The sequence below is a fragment of the Felis catus genome, chromosome A1, assembly GCF_018350175.1.
Source record: "Felis catus isolate Fca126 chromosome A1, F.catus_Fca126_mat1.0, whole genome shotgun sequence".
In the NCBI taxonomy this organism is placed as follows: domain Eukaryota; kingdom Metazoa; phylum Chordata; class Mammalia; order Carnivora; family Felidae; genus Felis; species Felis catus.
In genome coordinates, this window is record NC_058368.1 from 209,002,042 (window position 1) to 209,016,967 (window position 14,926).

At 35.7% G+C, this 14,926-nt stretch overlaps 1 protein-coding gene across 1 annotated transcript in view; it reads right to left on the reverse strand.

Moving 5' to 3' along the window:
• The window catches only part of WDR70 (WD repeat domain 70), a 298,625-nt gene that overhangs the window by 104,938 nt on the left and 178,761 nt on the right, over positions 1-14,926 (reverse strand). Inside the window, exon 10 of the mRNA XM_019811747.2 lies at positions 7,385-7,559. Coding sequence (XP_019667306.1) covers positions 7,385-7,559 — 175 coding nt within the window. The remainder of the gene's footprint in view (positions 1-7,384; positions 7,560-14,926) is intronic.

The following is a 14,926-nucleotide window of genomic DNA, read 5'->3' on the forward strand; positions in this document are numbered from 1 at the left end:
AGGAAATTCAGGACTAGATAGAGAGAAAGACCCAAGTAATATATAATGTAATTCATGTCTCAGGTGTCATTTACAAAATGAGCTACAGAAGTATGCAGCAGACATTAAGTTGTCCACATCATTTTAGACTCCCGGTATTAGACCTAATGAAGACATAAAACTCTGTATTTGAATTTCTAACAATGCTCTTTACATTTTTTTTTTCAGAGATACAGCATTTTTTCTCAAAGTAAGATATTAGAAACTTTTTCTAAATAATTTGCTTTTTAAAAATTGTTTAAAAATACCGCTTTTCCCTCTATAATGTACTTTCCTCCCCCATATAGTCAATGTTTTGCTGCTTTAACTTGAACTGATATTCGCTAAAAGCTGTGAATCACTGTTAAATGGCCAGTCTTTGTGGAAAGAAGGGAGAAGACACCTGGAGGAAGGCATGAACCTGGACTACAAGCACAGTGTTGGCCACTGGAAGTCATGTTTAACTCATGAAAGTTCTGATGACATCACTATGAAAAAAATAAATGACACTCAAAGAGTACAGAGAAATCCAAATCTCAAAAAGCTCTCCATACATTATCCCCAAGGTTGATAGCTAAAGTGGTATATCACAAAAATTAAAAAACAAGACTAAAAACAACTGTTTTGGCTGGAAGAGTCTCGAAGGGAAATCTTTGAATGAAATGAGTTACATTTGTAAGTGATAATAAATGATAAGTAACTATGTAATGAAATGTTTTTCCAAAGCAGTTATGTGACACTAAAATCACACAAGAAATGACAATTTTGTCATAAAACAAGATTGGAAATAAGGACAAAATACTATACACTAAAAATATTTCAAAGCATTATTCTTTTTAAAATCTCCAAAATCTGCAATATCAACTCTATTTATGGAAGTCTGAGTTGTTCTAATGGTATAAATGAGAAAGATGAGGTAAACATTAAGAACTCCCCTTCATAAGCATCTGGAGGACTCAGTCGGTTAGGCCTCCAACTCTTGTTTTCAGCTCAGGTCATGATCTTGCTGTCTCATGGGTTCGAGCCCTGCATTGGGCTCTGTGCTGGCAGCACAGAGCCTGCTTGGGATTCTCTCTCTCTCTCCCTCTCTCTGCCCCTCCCTTACTCACATTGCCTGTCTCAAAATAAATAAATAAATAAATAAACAAAAAAAACCCTCTTCTTCATAAAATTCTTCCTTCACACCAATAGATTCTCTTAGTATACATACTTAGAGGTAATTCTGAAACTGAGAGTAACTAGTGCTTTTCTTTTCAGTGGTTATGACAGCTTCATAAGAATGTACAAAAAACAGGGAGATAAAAAAACCCTCCTTAAAAAAATTACTACAGAATGTAGTTAACAAATAGTATGAGATTTTGGCCTGAACTAGTTTACATGAGATGTGAGAGAAGAGGGATCAAAGCCGCATTATGGAAATTAAATAGAAAATACCATGAAAAGCAAATTTTTAAATCTCAGAAATTACCTATGAATTAAAAGGCGCAGCATATAGGGTCCAATGGTGAGGAATGACTTCTGTGAGACTTCAAGCAACTTCGAGGTACCCAGGGACTCAAGTGCCAGCCCTCCCACAAAACACTCTGCTTATTCTGCTTTAGTTTCCTTGTGGTACTTAGCATTACCTGAAATTGGCTTGAAAAGATTCAAAACGTTTTGAGAAATGACAATCTCAAAAGAGACTTTCAATGTGACCGCTTTGACAAAGAAGAGCCCTTGTTAGGTTGTTTAGTAAAATAACAGCATCATTACTCTGCAATCCCAACAGATCATAGTGGTTTCCTAAATTCCACACCTCCCAGAGGTCCTGACTAGGAGTACCTACCCTGACCCTCTTAGCTTTCCCTAACTCTTGCCTATTCTGGCCACTATCCAAGGAAGCATCTAGTTATAAATTATCTTAAAGATTATTCTCTTCTTTACAAACTACTTATAGGTTTAAATTTCTTTTGTCTCATTCTCAGTGAGGTGTATTTAGGTACTCCAAAATACCAGGTGAATGTTCTCGATCTAAACAGCTAGCTAGCTAGAGATACAGAGATATGGAGAAAAGCACAAAAGGATACATGACAGATAATTTAAGAGCCTTATGGGGTAGAGATAGAAAAATGAGAGCAAAGAAGTTATTAATAAAAAAATAATAAATTTTTTTGAAATGTGTTCATGTGTGTAAAATTATGATCCCATTTAAATAAAGAAATTAGAGCTATCTCTATTTGCTAACAAGGCTTGAATTTGCAAAAAGCAAATTAGAGCTACATCTATTCACTTACAAGGTTGCCCATGCAATGCTTACAAGTAAAAAAAGCAAAATGCAAATTCTCTCTCTATATAAAAACAAAATCTTTTAATGAATGCTTATACACACAAATAAAGGGAAAGATGAAAAAGGATATACATCAACCTGAGCTTAACATGGGTTATCTGATGGTGATTGGAGATTTAAAGATGTGTAGTGCACTGGAGTTAAGCCACTACTAGTGACTTTGCTTCCTGTATTCTCTTTTATACCTGTTCTTTTCTGCACTGGGAGCTTCAGTTGTCCAGAAACTTCTCTCCCAATGTCATTACTAGTTCTTGCCTTAGCCTTCTCTGATCCACACCAACCATTCAGTAGGATGGCTGGGAGTGTGGGCACCAATCAGCCACAGAGCTGGAGAAATGTCTCTGCAATATCTCTTAGGCTTGAGGCTTTCCTCAAGTAGTACATGGCCATTTTCCCAAAAGGCACAGCCCTAGAATCTGGGCAGGGGTTGCAGGCCAAAGAAGATGTAAGAGGCAATAAGGTGGAGAGTAGGTCAGACTGATGCTGACAGTAACCTACTGGCAAACAAAACAACTTCAAATACTATTCCTTCCCATCACCTGTGTCTACAGAAGGCAAAAATAAATAAATATCATGGTCCCCATTTTCTGCCAAAGGCTTAGTTTATAAATAGTGATTGCAATTAAGTAAATACAGCATGTTCTTTTAGTAAAGAGTCTAGCATATTGTAGATTCTTAATAGATATTAAAGAATAGCAATACTGCTTTGAGAAAAATATGTCCAAAGAATTTGGTATGTGTTTTTGTATGAACAGAAGAAGTCATTAAATATTCATGAGACCATACAATGCTGGAATATTTTAAAAGTCAGAAATTAAACTTGAAAAGTAATTTTTTAGTTAAAAAAAAAGAAATTGTACTTGAAAGCCATGCAGTTTTTAAATTTTTTTTTTAACGTTTATTTATTTTTGAGACAGAGAGAAAGCATGAATGGGGGAGGGTCAGAGAGAGGGAGACACAGAATCCAAAACAGTCTCCAGACTCTGAGCTGTCAGCACAGAGCCTGACGCAGGGCTCGAACTCACGGACCGCGAGATCATTACCTGAGCCAAAGTCGGCCGCTTAACCGACTGAGCCACCCAGGCGCCCCAGCCATGCAGTTTTTTAAAAAGCCACCTATGGGGGCGCCTGGGTGGCGCAGTCGGTTAAGCGTCCGACTTTAGCCAGGTCACGATCTCGCGGTCCGTGAGTTCGAGCCCCGCGTCAGGCTCTGGGCTGATGGCTCGGAGCCTGGAGCCTGTTTCCGATTCTGTGTCTCCCTCTCTCTCTGCCCCTCCCCCGTTCATGCTCTGTCTCTCTCTGTCCCAAAAATAAATAAACGTTGAAAAAAAAATATTTAAAAAGCCACCTATGTTAATACAGACTATATATTTATACATCATTAAAGATATACCAAAGTTTACCTCAATATATTTCTCCCCTATCCTTTCTCTATCTCTCATTGTAGCTTCATATAAATAGAATAGCTTCTTTATGTGCTATTTTTAAATGTCTTCTTAGAAATAAATAGAAAACCTTATTTCTTACCTTTCCGGAATACATTCATTCACCCATTCATTCAACAAATCATAATTGAAGATCTACTGTATACTAGGTATTGTTCTTTGCTCTGGGAATATAGCAGGGAGCAAAGTAGACAATAATCCTTTCCTTCGTGGAGCCAATATCCTACTGGAGGCAAACAGCCAACAAACAAGCATGTAAAAGATACAGTAGAGTGTGTCAGATGGTGATCAGCATGATGGAAGAAAATAAGAAGGATAGAGAGCACCACTGGTGGGAAAAAGGCTGCAATTTTATGTAGGGTGGAGTCAAGGAAGGCCTTGCTGAGACGAGAAAATGTGAGCAAAGGACTAAAAGACGTGAAGGGGGAAAGCCACACGAACATGTAGGAGAAGCATGTTGAAGGCTGAGAGGGCTTCTGCAGACGCTGAAACCAAGTCAGGGAGTGCGCTGTTAACTGTCCAATGTCACCATGCACTATTCTGCACCTCCCTCACCTTACTCCAACCATGTGCTGGCCTTCTTGCCGCTGCTCAGATACATGCCGATGAGTGGGGGCTGAGGGACCACGGAGGCAGTGCAGACCTGTAGAAGCTCCTGTGAAAAGCCCTTCTTCCCAAACTGGCAGGCCGTTATCACATGACTGAAAGGGATGCTGGGCAAACAAACACTCTTCCTGAGCACCACTGTCCAACAGAACTTTCTGTACTGATGGGGATGTTCTTTATCTGCGCTGTTCAATGAGCGGCACATGACTAGACACACATGGCTACCTGGCATTTGAGAAGTGCTATGTGACTAAGGAACTGAAATTTTAATTGTAAATTTTACCTTATTTAAATTAAAATAGTCAAATGTGGCTAGTGGCTACCATACCGGCCAACACAATTCTAGAGGTAGGTCTTGAGAACACAGGAATTGCTCACTAACAGATACTTCTAAAAGAAGAAATATTTCATTTAATTTGCTAAAATTTCAGTTAGTCTAATGAGAATTCAATGAATAAATAGGGCAATTGTGATAGCCTTACTTAATTGTCCCAAAACACACACATGTATTAACCACTATTTACCATGTAATTCTCTGGCTACTGCATGGAAAAAACTATTGTTAGTAGGTTTTTTACCTCAGCTTTAGTGTTTCCCTGTGGGTAATTTATTATTGCTTAATAATTAAGAAATTTTGTAAAATTCTGTGGTTTTTAAAATATTTACTTATTTTGGCGAGAGTGCAAGCAGGGGAGGGGCAGAGAGGGAAACACAGGATCCAACCAGGGCTCTGCACTGATAGTGCTGACAGCAGACAGCCCAATGTGGGGTTTGAACTCATGAACCGTGAGATCATGATCTGAGTTGAAATCTGACACTCAACTGACTGAGACACTCAGGTGTCCCAGTAAAATTCTGTTCTTTTCTTTCTTTCTTTCTTTTTTTATTTTTTAGTGTTTATTCATTTTTGAGACAGAGACAGCATGAGCAGGGGAGGGGCGGAGAAAGGGAGACACAGAATCTGAAGCAGGTTCCAGGCTCCAAGCTGTAGCACAGAGCCTGACGTGGGGCTTGAACTCATGAACCACGAGATCATGACCTGAGTTGAAGATGGACGCTCAACCAACTGAGCCACCCAGGCACCCCTAAAATTCTGTTCTTAAGTTGTGTTTCCTGCTAGCAAGTTTTTTCTTCTCAATTTGATTTGTCTTTAGGTGAGATATATTTACATGCTAATGTAAAAATATGAATAAATATAACAAAGGGGATGTAGTATCATAAGCCATAATACCTTCATGTACTCTTTAATTGTAACAAAATAGAATCAAAGACTACAATTAAGCAAAATACCTTAAAAGATTTGGGGGGGTCATAAATTGACATTTAAATAGCTTTGCTTTTTACAAAAATGGAAACAAAAGATATTATTTATTTCACATGATATGCAAGGCCAATCTTTAAAAACTATCCATGGGACCCTGGGTGGCTCAGTCGGTTAAGCATCTGACCTTGGCTCAGGGTATGATCTCACAGTACGTGTGTTCGAGCCCTGTGTCGGGCTCTATACTGACAGCTCAGAGCCTGGAGCCTGCTTCGGATTCTGTGTCTCCTTCTCTCTGCCCCTCCCCTGCTTGCACTCTGTCCCTCTTTCTCAAAAAATAAAACAGCATTAAAAAAAATTTTTTTAAACTATCCTCAACTTTATTAAAATATATGGGTTCTAAGAGAAAGGCACACATATATGCATATGTTTAGTATGCATTACACTAAACACACCACTGTTAAAGCTACACAAAAAAAAACCTCACGTTTGAGAACTTCTGTTTAATCCAACAGCACCCAGAGACGATGAAAGCCAGTTACTAAAAAATTTATTGCTTGGTTAAAACTCAGTTTACAATTCAAAGGATTTCTAAAATCTCTGTGCTGTTATGAAGCTTTATGGGGTTTACAATGGAGATGAAAACAGAAATAAAAAGATCTGACAAACAGAAAATGCCAAAGATATTTCTAGCATTATCAACATGGATTCTTTTTTCCCTATCATTACTTTTTACCTTATTCCAAGACAACTAAATTTAACTCATCTGCCTAAAAAAGACAACTATGTTTCCTAGGATCCCTTTCAAAATGTAAATGTCTGATGGGCAATTTTGTTTGAAAGAATATTATTTTTATAATTTTTAAAAGAGCTACAATATAAATTCCCCAGGGCAGGAATTTTTTTATGATCTGCTATGCCCAGTGCCTACAATAGTGCCTACCATATAGTAGATACTTAATATATACTTATTGAATTAATAATTTTATCAGAATCTTTTATTAAAATAAATATAACCAAATAGTATTATAGTATTAGTGTAGATTTTCATTTTAACACTTATCAAAAAATCTTGTTTTACCATCTCTACATACAACAAAATCCTTTCTAAAGCTTATTGGTAATTCTCAGAATTAGCCAAAGACTTTCACATATTTCATAGAATTTTTTACACAGAATTCTGTGATCCTTTCAATTCCAAAATTTATTTATTCTAATAATGATCTGAAATTGTAAAGGAATATCTGAAATCTATTTAAATAGAATGTCATGGAGTCTTAAAAACAAAATATTATTTAAATTACTACAAAAATAACTGCAAATCCACTGATGGGCCATCCCAGACATTTCCTGGTTTTCTTAAATCTTTTACATAGTATTTTCTAGTTCTCTGCTCGGTCTTGTTTTATATTACTGTCAAATCCTTCACTTTCAAAATCAAGTACACTGAGACACCAAATAGTAAAACTGCGCTATGCTTTTTACATTTTATACCAAAAGATCTACTTTATTTTAAAAGCAAAATCTAATACACATTGGAAAATACTGAGCTGGAATGTTTGCTGAAATGCTGTTTACTGCAAATGTCCCAATGTTTTATCAACTAACACTGAAGTTTAAATTAGGGCTAAACTCAGGAAACTGACCTTCATAATATTTTAACATGATGTTTGTCTTTATAAGGTAGTTTTCTTCTAAGAAGAGCGGACTTAAATGTCCTAGACTTACAGTCAAATTTCGGTCCCAGATCTGTATGCTTCCATTCTGGCAGGCAGCTGCTATAAGGTTTCCATCTCTACTATATGTGCACGTTGTGGGAATTACTTTTTTACCCTGCGCCGTCCGTGGTTTAAACACACTTCTTTGCTTCCTTGGATTTTCAACTTCCCATGTCCTCACAGTCCTAAAAACAATAAAGAGATTTTCATTTACAAAAAAGAAAGGAGTTTAAAATTCAGAGGAGCTCATAAAGACCACTTCACCTTGTAAGCATATAAATCTAATAATTATTTTAAAATAAAAGGAACACTGTAAAACAGTCTCCATTTATAAATGAGGTTACTCACTGAAATAAAGTGAACCATCTGAATCATACTGTCTTCAAATCAAACAGCAAGTAGCACATTCTACTTCGAAGCTATCAGAGTTATAAGTTCTAACCCTCTACAACAGTGGCCTCCAAACAACTCTAACTCTACACTCTGATCGTAAAACTGTTGAATGTACACCCCCTATATACACACATTAATTTCTCAATTACTTACATGTGCTAATGTACCGTTATATAACACATTCCAGAAAACACACTGAAAAAATAAGTCACTGAAAAAAGAATGATGTCCCTCTCTAGGGCCCAGGAAAAGATATCATGCCTCTGAGGGAGAAGCAGAAACAAAACTGTTTGCCCTGGGTTTTCAAAGTAACGAGAAACAGCAGTCCAAGGCTGGGGGAGGTATGGAGTACCCTCCTGCTCAAAGTCCTAGGCAAAGAAGCACTGCCACTAAGGAAGACTAAAACAAAATCCTTATGACCCAGAGAGAGAGGGGGAAAAAAAATCCAATAAAATACAGAACAACAAAGATGAGTTCAGCAACTACTTGGCAGAAACTATCCAAGCCATAGCACTATGGAACAACATCTCTAAATTTCTAGAAAAAAAAAAAAAAGTCAATCTAATATTCTACAGGCCGTGAAAATATATTTCACAAATAAGGTAAAATAAAGACGTTTTCATGAGTGAAAGCTAAGACAATTCATTTCCTTCAAATATATATTACAAGAAATGTTAAAGGAAGTTCTTCAGGAAGAACAACTATGAGACAAATGGAAATGTGAATCTATACAAAGGAAGAGTGCCACAAATGGTAAAAATGAATAAAAATGTAAAAGATATTTTTAAAAATGTTTAAAGCTCTTTAAAAGATAAATGACTGAGGTAAAACAATGTATTGCAAGGTTTATAGCATATGTTTAAGTAAAATATAGGTCAACAATAGCAGAAAGGTTGGAAAGAAGATATGGTACTATACTTGCAATGTATAGTATTATTTGAAGAGACACTTTGATACATTAAAGATATATATTACAAAGTCTAGAGCAATTGCTAACATATTTTTATAATGAATATGTAATAATAGACATAAAATGGAAATGAAACAAAAACAGGAAGAGATAATAAGAACCATGAGATAAATATAAAACAAACAGCAACATGGTAAGTTCAAATCAAATCTCACAAATAATCACATTAATTAGAAACTGCATTAATTATAAATTATCTAAAAACTCCAATTAATAGATAAAAATGGTCAGATTGGATTAGATAAAAGCAAGACTCAGCAGATTCTATCTTTTAAAAATACACAAAAATGTTTAAATATGAAGACTTAGATAGGTTGTAGTAGTAAAAGGATGGGGAAAAATGTGCCTGGGGAACATAACCAAAAGAAAGACAGAATAACTATATTAATGTCCAATAAAGTATCAAAACAAGGAATAAAACTAGAGAGAAAGAGGAAAATTTCCCAATGATAAAGAGTCAATTGATCAAGAAAACATAACAATTCTAAATGCTTATGCCACTAATAACAGAGTTTCAAAATATGAAAGCAAACTTGACAGAAATAAAAGTAAATATAGCAAATCCATATTCATAGTTGTATACCTCAACATTCCTCTCTCAGTGACTGATAGAACCAGCAGACTCCTCCTTGCTTCCCCCAAAATCAGTAAGGATTCAGAAGACCTCAAAACCAATGCCAAACAAGTTGAGCTAACTGACATTTATATAACACTTCACCCAATAACAAATGAATGTGCATTCTTTTCAGGTGCACACTGAACACACTCTGGGCCATAAAACAAATATAAACACACTAAAAATGACCAAAATCATAAAAAGTATGTACACCATCAAAAATAAAATTATATAAGCAATCAATAACAGAAATGTATCTGAAAATATATCTTTTCCAAAACATTTAGAAATTAAGAAATACAATTGTAAATAATCCACGGGTCAAAGAAAAAAATCACAAGGGATAGTAGAAAAACTGAATCCAATAAATATGAAAATACAATATATCAAAGTTCATGGTGGGGCGCCTGGGTGGCTCAGTCAGTTGAGCATCCAACTTCAGCTCAGGTCACGAACTCACAGATCGTGAGTTCGAGCCCCGCATCGGGCTCTGTGTTGACAGCTCAGAGCCTGGAGCCTGCTTTGGATCCTGTGTCTCCTTCTCTCTCTGTTGCTCCCTTGCTTTCTCTCTCCCTCTCTCTCTCAAAAATAAAGGTTAAAAACAAAATTAAAAAAAAAAATTCATGGTATTCAGCTAAAATAGAACACAGAAGAAAAATATAGTATTAACTGTATACATTAAGAAAAAAGAAAGGCCTCAAAATAATGATCTAAGATTCAACCTTCAGAAACTTGAAAAAAGAGAGAAAATTAAATCTAAAGCAAATAAAAGGAAGGAGATAATAAAAATGAAAGTACAAATGAATAAAATAGAAAACAGAGAAATCAAAAGCTGGTTCCCTGAGATGAGCAATAAAATTAATAAACCTTAAGCTGGATTAATGAAAAAAAAACAAAAATTGGAGACAATATCAAACATCAATATTTTGAATGAAAGAGAAGATATCACCATAAAGCTCAACAACATTAAAAGGACAAGGGAATTTCATGAATGAATTTATATACATACATTTGGTAATTTAGATGGACGAATTTTCTTGAAAGACACTAACTACCAAAGTTCACTCAATTAAGAAATAAATAACTGGAATATACCTCTATGATTAAAAAGCTGAATACATAGTTAAAAATGTTAAAAATCTTCCCACCAAGAAAACTCTAGATGGCTTCGCTATTGACTTCTACCAAACATTTAAGAAAGAAGTAATACCAACTCTATACAAACTCTTCCAGAACACAGAACAGGAAACACTTCCCAACACTCATTCAATAAGGCCCACACTACACTGATGCCAAAACCAAAGTCACTACAAGAAAACTATGGTTCTGGGGTGCCTGGGGTGGCTCAGTCAGTTAAGCCTCCGACTCCAGTTCAGGTCATGATCTCACAGTTCTTGAGTTCGAGCCCCACGTAGGGCTCTGTGCTGACAGCTCAGAGCCCGAGCCTGCTTCGGATTCTGTGTCTCCATCTCCCTCTGCCCCTCCCCCACTTGTGCTCTCTCTCAAAAATAATAAATAAACATTAAAAACAATTTAAAAAAAGAAGAAAAAGAAAACTATGGTTCCATATTCCAATAAACATAAGACACAAAAATCCTTAACAAAGTATCAGTAAACTCAAAGTAGCAGTGTATAAACATAATAATGTACCATGATTAAGTGGTATTTAAACCAGGAATGCAAAGAATTGAAAGGAATGAAAATTAAACAATATAATGTACCATAAAAGATATATGATCATCTCAATCCATGCAAAATAAACCATTTGACAAAAAATCCAACATTCATTCATAATAAAAACTCTCCACGTACTAGGAAGAGGATGGAACTTCCTCAGCCTGATTGAGGACATCTATGAAAAAGTTACAAGTAATATACACAGTAATGAAGAATGGCTGAATGCTTTCCTCTTACGGTTGAGAACAAAGCAATGATATTCTTTATACTGGAGTTGCCAGCTAGGGCAATAAGGTGAATAAAAGAAATTAAAGGCTTATAGACTAGAAAGAAGAAATAAAACTATCTTTATTAAGAAACCACATGATCATATACATAGAAAAACCCAAGAATCTATAAAAATGCTACTAGAACTAATAGTGAGTTTAGCAAAGTCACAGGATACTAGGTCAATAATCAATTTTATTTCCATTGACTAGCAAAAATTAGATGTTGAGATTATGAAAATAATACCATTGATAATAGTATGAATACACATAGAACCTGACAAAATATGTGTAGCTTCTGTACACTGAAAACCATAAAATGTTTCTGACAGAAAGTAAAGAAGATCTACATATATGAGAAGACATATTGTATTCATGGATCAGTAGAGTCAATATTGTTAGGATTTCGATTCTCCCCTAGTTAATCTTTAGATTCAACACAAGTTCAAAGTTCTAGCAGAGTTTTTTTGAGATAGAAATTGGGTAGGATAATTCTAAAACTTATATGGAAATGCAAACAACTTGGAACAGCCTGTAAAATTTTGAAAAAAGAACAGAACTAGGGAATTCACTCTACCTGGGTTTCCATATTATAACATCCCACATTATAACACCAACCATATAAGTTGTAATTACACATATTAACATCTATTCCTTCTACAAGAAGAGCTACTTGGGAGCAAGCTCACTCTCTCTGTCTTTCGATCTTTTAAAATTTTTGTATGCCTAGGGTCTGCACCATCTCTTGAACATAATAGGATCAGAACACATATTGGGTCCTCAATAAATGTTTGTTGAAGAATAAAAGAAATTCACTGCCTATCTAGGCATTTTAGACATCAATTTTATTGAGGTATAACCAATATACAGTAAATACAATTGATTTTTAAGTGTATAGATTTCAAATAGGCAGCATTTTTTGTTAAATATTTATGATTTATGCCAAATTAGAGTCTGAGGTTTTTTAAAAATAACTTTTGCATATCCTTCCCCTAAGATTTGCTTGGGAACTTAATTGATTGCTTAACATTACCAAACCCTAGTTTACAGAGCTGTCAAACCCAGTGCCTGACCTAAGATTGAACTGACTACATTCTAGGAATTAATGACTGCAAAATGTAAGTTCAAGTAGGAGTCTGGAAACAGTACACACAGAAACATCAGAAAGGCACCTTGGAATTCCAGGATTTAAAGCAACCTACTGGGGAGCCAGGAGACTAGAAGCCATCAACAGTGTGACAGACACTGCTAGCAGCATACTCCAATATCCATTCTCTTTTCTTCTCAGTTAAAGTCTGTATTTCCCACCCTCTCTTGCAGCTAGATGTGATGAAATGTAGAAACAAAGCTTTGACCACTGCAGTGTAAATGGAAGGGTAGCATAGGACTTTGGGAAAGTCTCAAAAAGAAGGTTGCAGACCTTTCTTCAACTCTTCTTGTTTACTCCTTCCTCTGCCAGCAATCTGGACATGATGCTGGGCTCAAGCAGCAGCTTATCAGGGCAACAAAATAGCAGGCACCCTGGTGCTTGATGACACCATGGCCATGAAACCAATTCTAGAGTACCTATGTCTACTACGTCTAGACTTGTGTTTCTGAGAGAGCAAGAGAGAGAAAGAAAGATAAAGTTTACTGGGGTATAATATGCTCACAATGAAATTCATCTGTTTAAACATACAGTTCTGTGAGTTTTGACAAATGCATAATTTTTTTAAATGTTTATTTTTGAGAGAGAGCCGGAGAGGGGCGAAGAGAGGGAGACAGAGGATCTGAAGCAAGCTCTGTGCTGAGAGCAGAGAGACCAATGTGGGGCTTGAACTCATGAACCCTGGGATCATGACCTGAGCCAAAGTCAGATGCTTAACCAACTAACCCACCCGGGTGCCCCAATAAATGCATAGTTCTATCACTCCAAAAACTCTCCCTTGTGTTGCCTCTTTATAGACCATCCCTTCCTCTCCCAGCTTTAACCCTTGGCAACTACTGACCTGTTTTGCTTTTTCCACTATTACATAATGGGAATCACACTGCATGTAACCTCTGAGTCTGGCTTTCTTAATTTAGCATAATGTATTTGAGTTTTATATACATCTCAGTAGGGGAGCCCGGGTGGCTCAGTTGGTTAGGCACCTGACTCTTGGTTTCGGCTCAGGTCATGGTGTCACGATTCATGGCATCAAGCCACATGATGGACTCTGTGCTGACGGCACGGAGCAGGCTTGGGATTCTTTCTCTCTCCATCTCTACCCCTCCCCCATTTGCACGGCCTCTGTTTTTCTCAAAATAAATAAACACATATATATATATGTATATATATATACATAATATATTTTTATATATTAAATCTATATAGTATATTCTATATATATAATGTATGTATATATATCTCAGTAGTCCATTCCTTTTTGCTAATGAATAACATTCCACTATATGGATATACCACATTTTGTTTATTCATTTACCTAATAAAGGTTATTGGGTTGTTTCCAGTTTGAGGTGATTATGAATAAAGCCTCTGTAAGTATTCATGCATCGTTTTTTATTGTTTCTTTGTTTTTGTTTTGTAAAAATAAGTTTTCATATCTCTTGGCTAAATACAATACCTAGAAATGTGATTGTTGATCATATGTAAGTATATGTTTAACTGTGTAAGAAACTACTAAGCTGTTTTTCAAAGTGGCTGTTTCATTTTGGATTCCCACCAGCAGTATATGAGACCTCTAACTGCCTCATACAAAAATATGATCAGTTGATTTTTATAAGACATTCCAATAGGTGGGGCTTGGTATTTTGATTTTAATTTACATTCCCTATATGATTAATGATATTGAGGATCTTTCATTGTATTATTTGCCATCCATTTCTCTTCTTTGGTGAAGTGTCTCTAAATCTTTGGCCCATTTAAAATTTTTGTTGTTTAAATAGCCAAATTGTGGAAAGAGCCTAAATGTCCATCAACTGATGAATGGATAAAGAAATTGTGGTTTATATACACAATGGAATACTACGTGGCAATGAGAAAGAATGAAATATGGCCTTTTGTAGCAACGTGGATGGAACTGGAGAGTGTGATGCTAAGTGAAATAAGGCATACAGAGAAAGACAGATACCATATGGTTTCACTCTTATGTGGATCCTGAGAAACTTAACAGGAACCCATGGGGGAGGGGAAGGAAAAAAAAAAAAAAAAGAGGTTAGAGTGGGAGACAGCCAAAGCATAAGAGACTCTTAAAAACTGAGAACAAACTGAGGGTTGATGGGGGGTGGGAGGGAGGGGAGGGTGGGTGATGGGTATTGAGGAGGGCACCTTTTGGAATGAGCACTGGGTGTTGTATGGAAACCAATTTGACAATAAATTTCATATATTGAAAAAAATAAAAATAAAAAAATAAACATTAAAAAAATTTTTAATAAAAAATATAAATAAAATAAAATTTTTGTTTATTTCCTTATTATTGTATTTTGAGAGCTATGTTTTCTTCTAGAAATTTTATACTTTAAAGTTTTACAACTAGGTCTATGATCTATTAAAATTACTTTTTATACCTGGTACGAAGGTTCATTTATATGTGTCTGTTTGTATATGTATGCACACACACATATATATAAATATGTATACATATATATGGA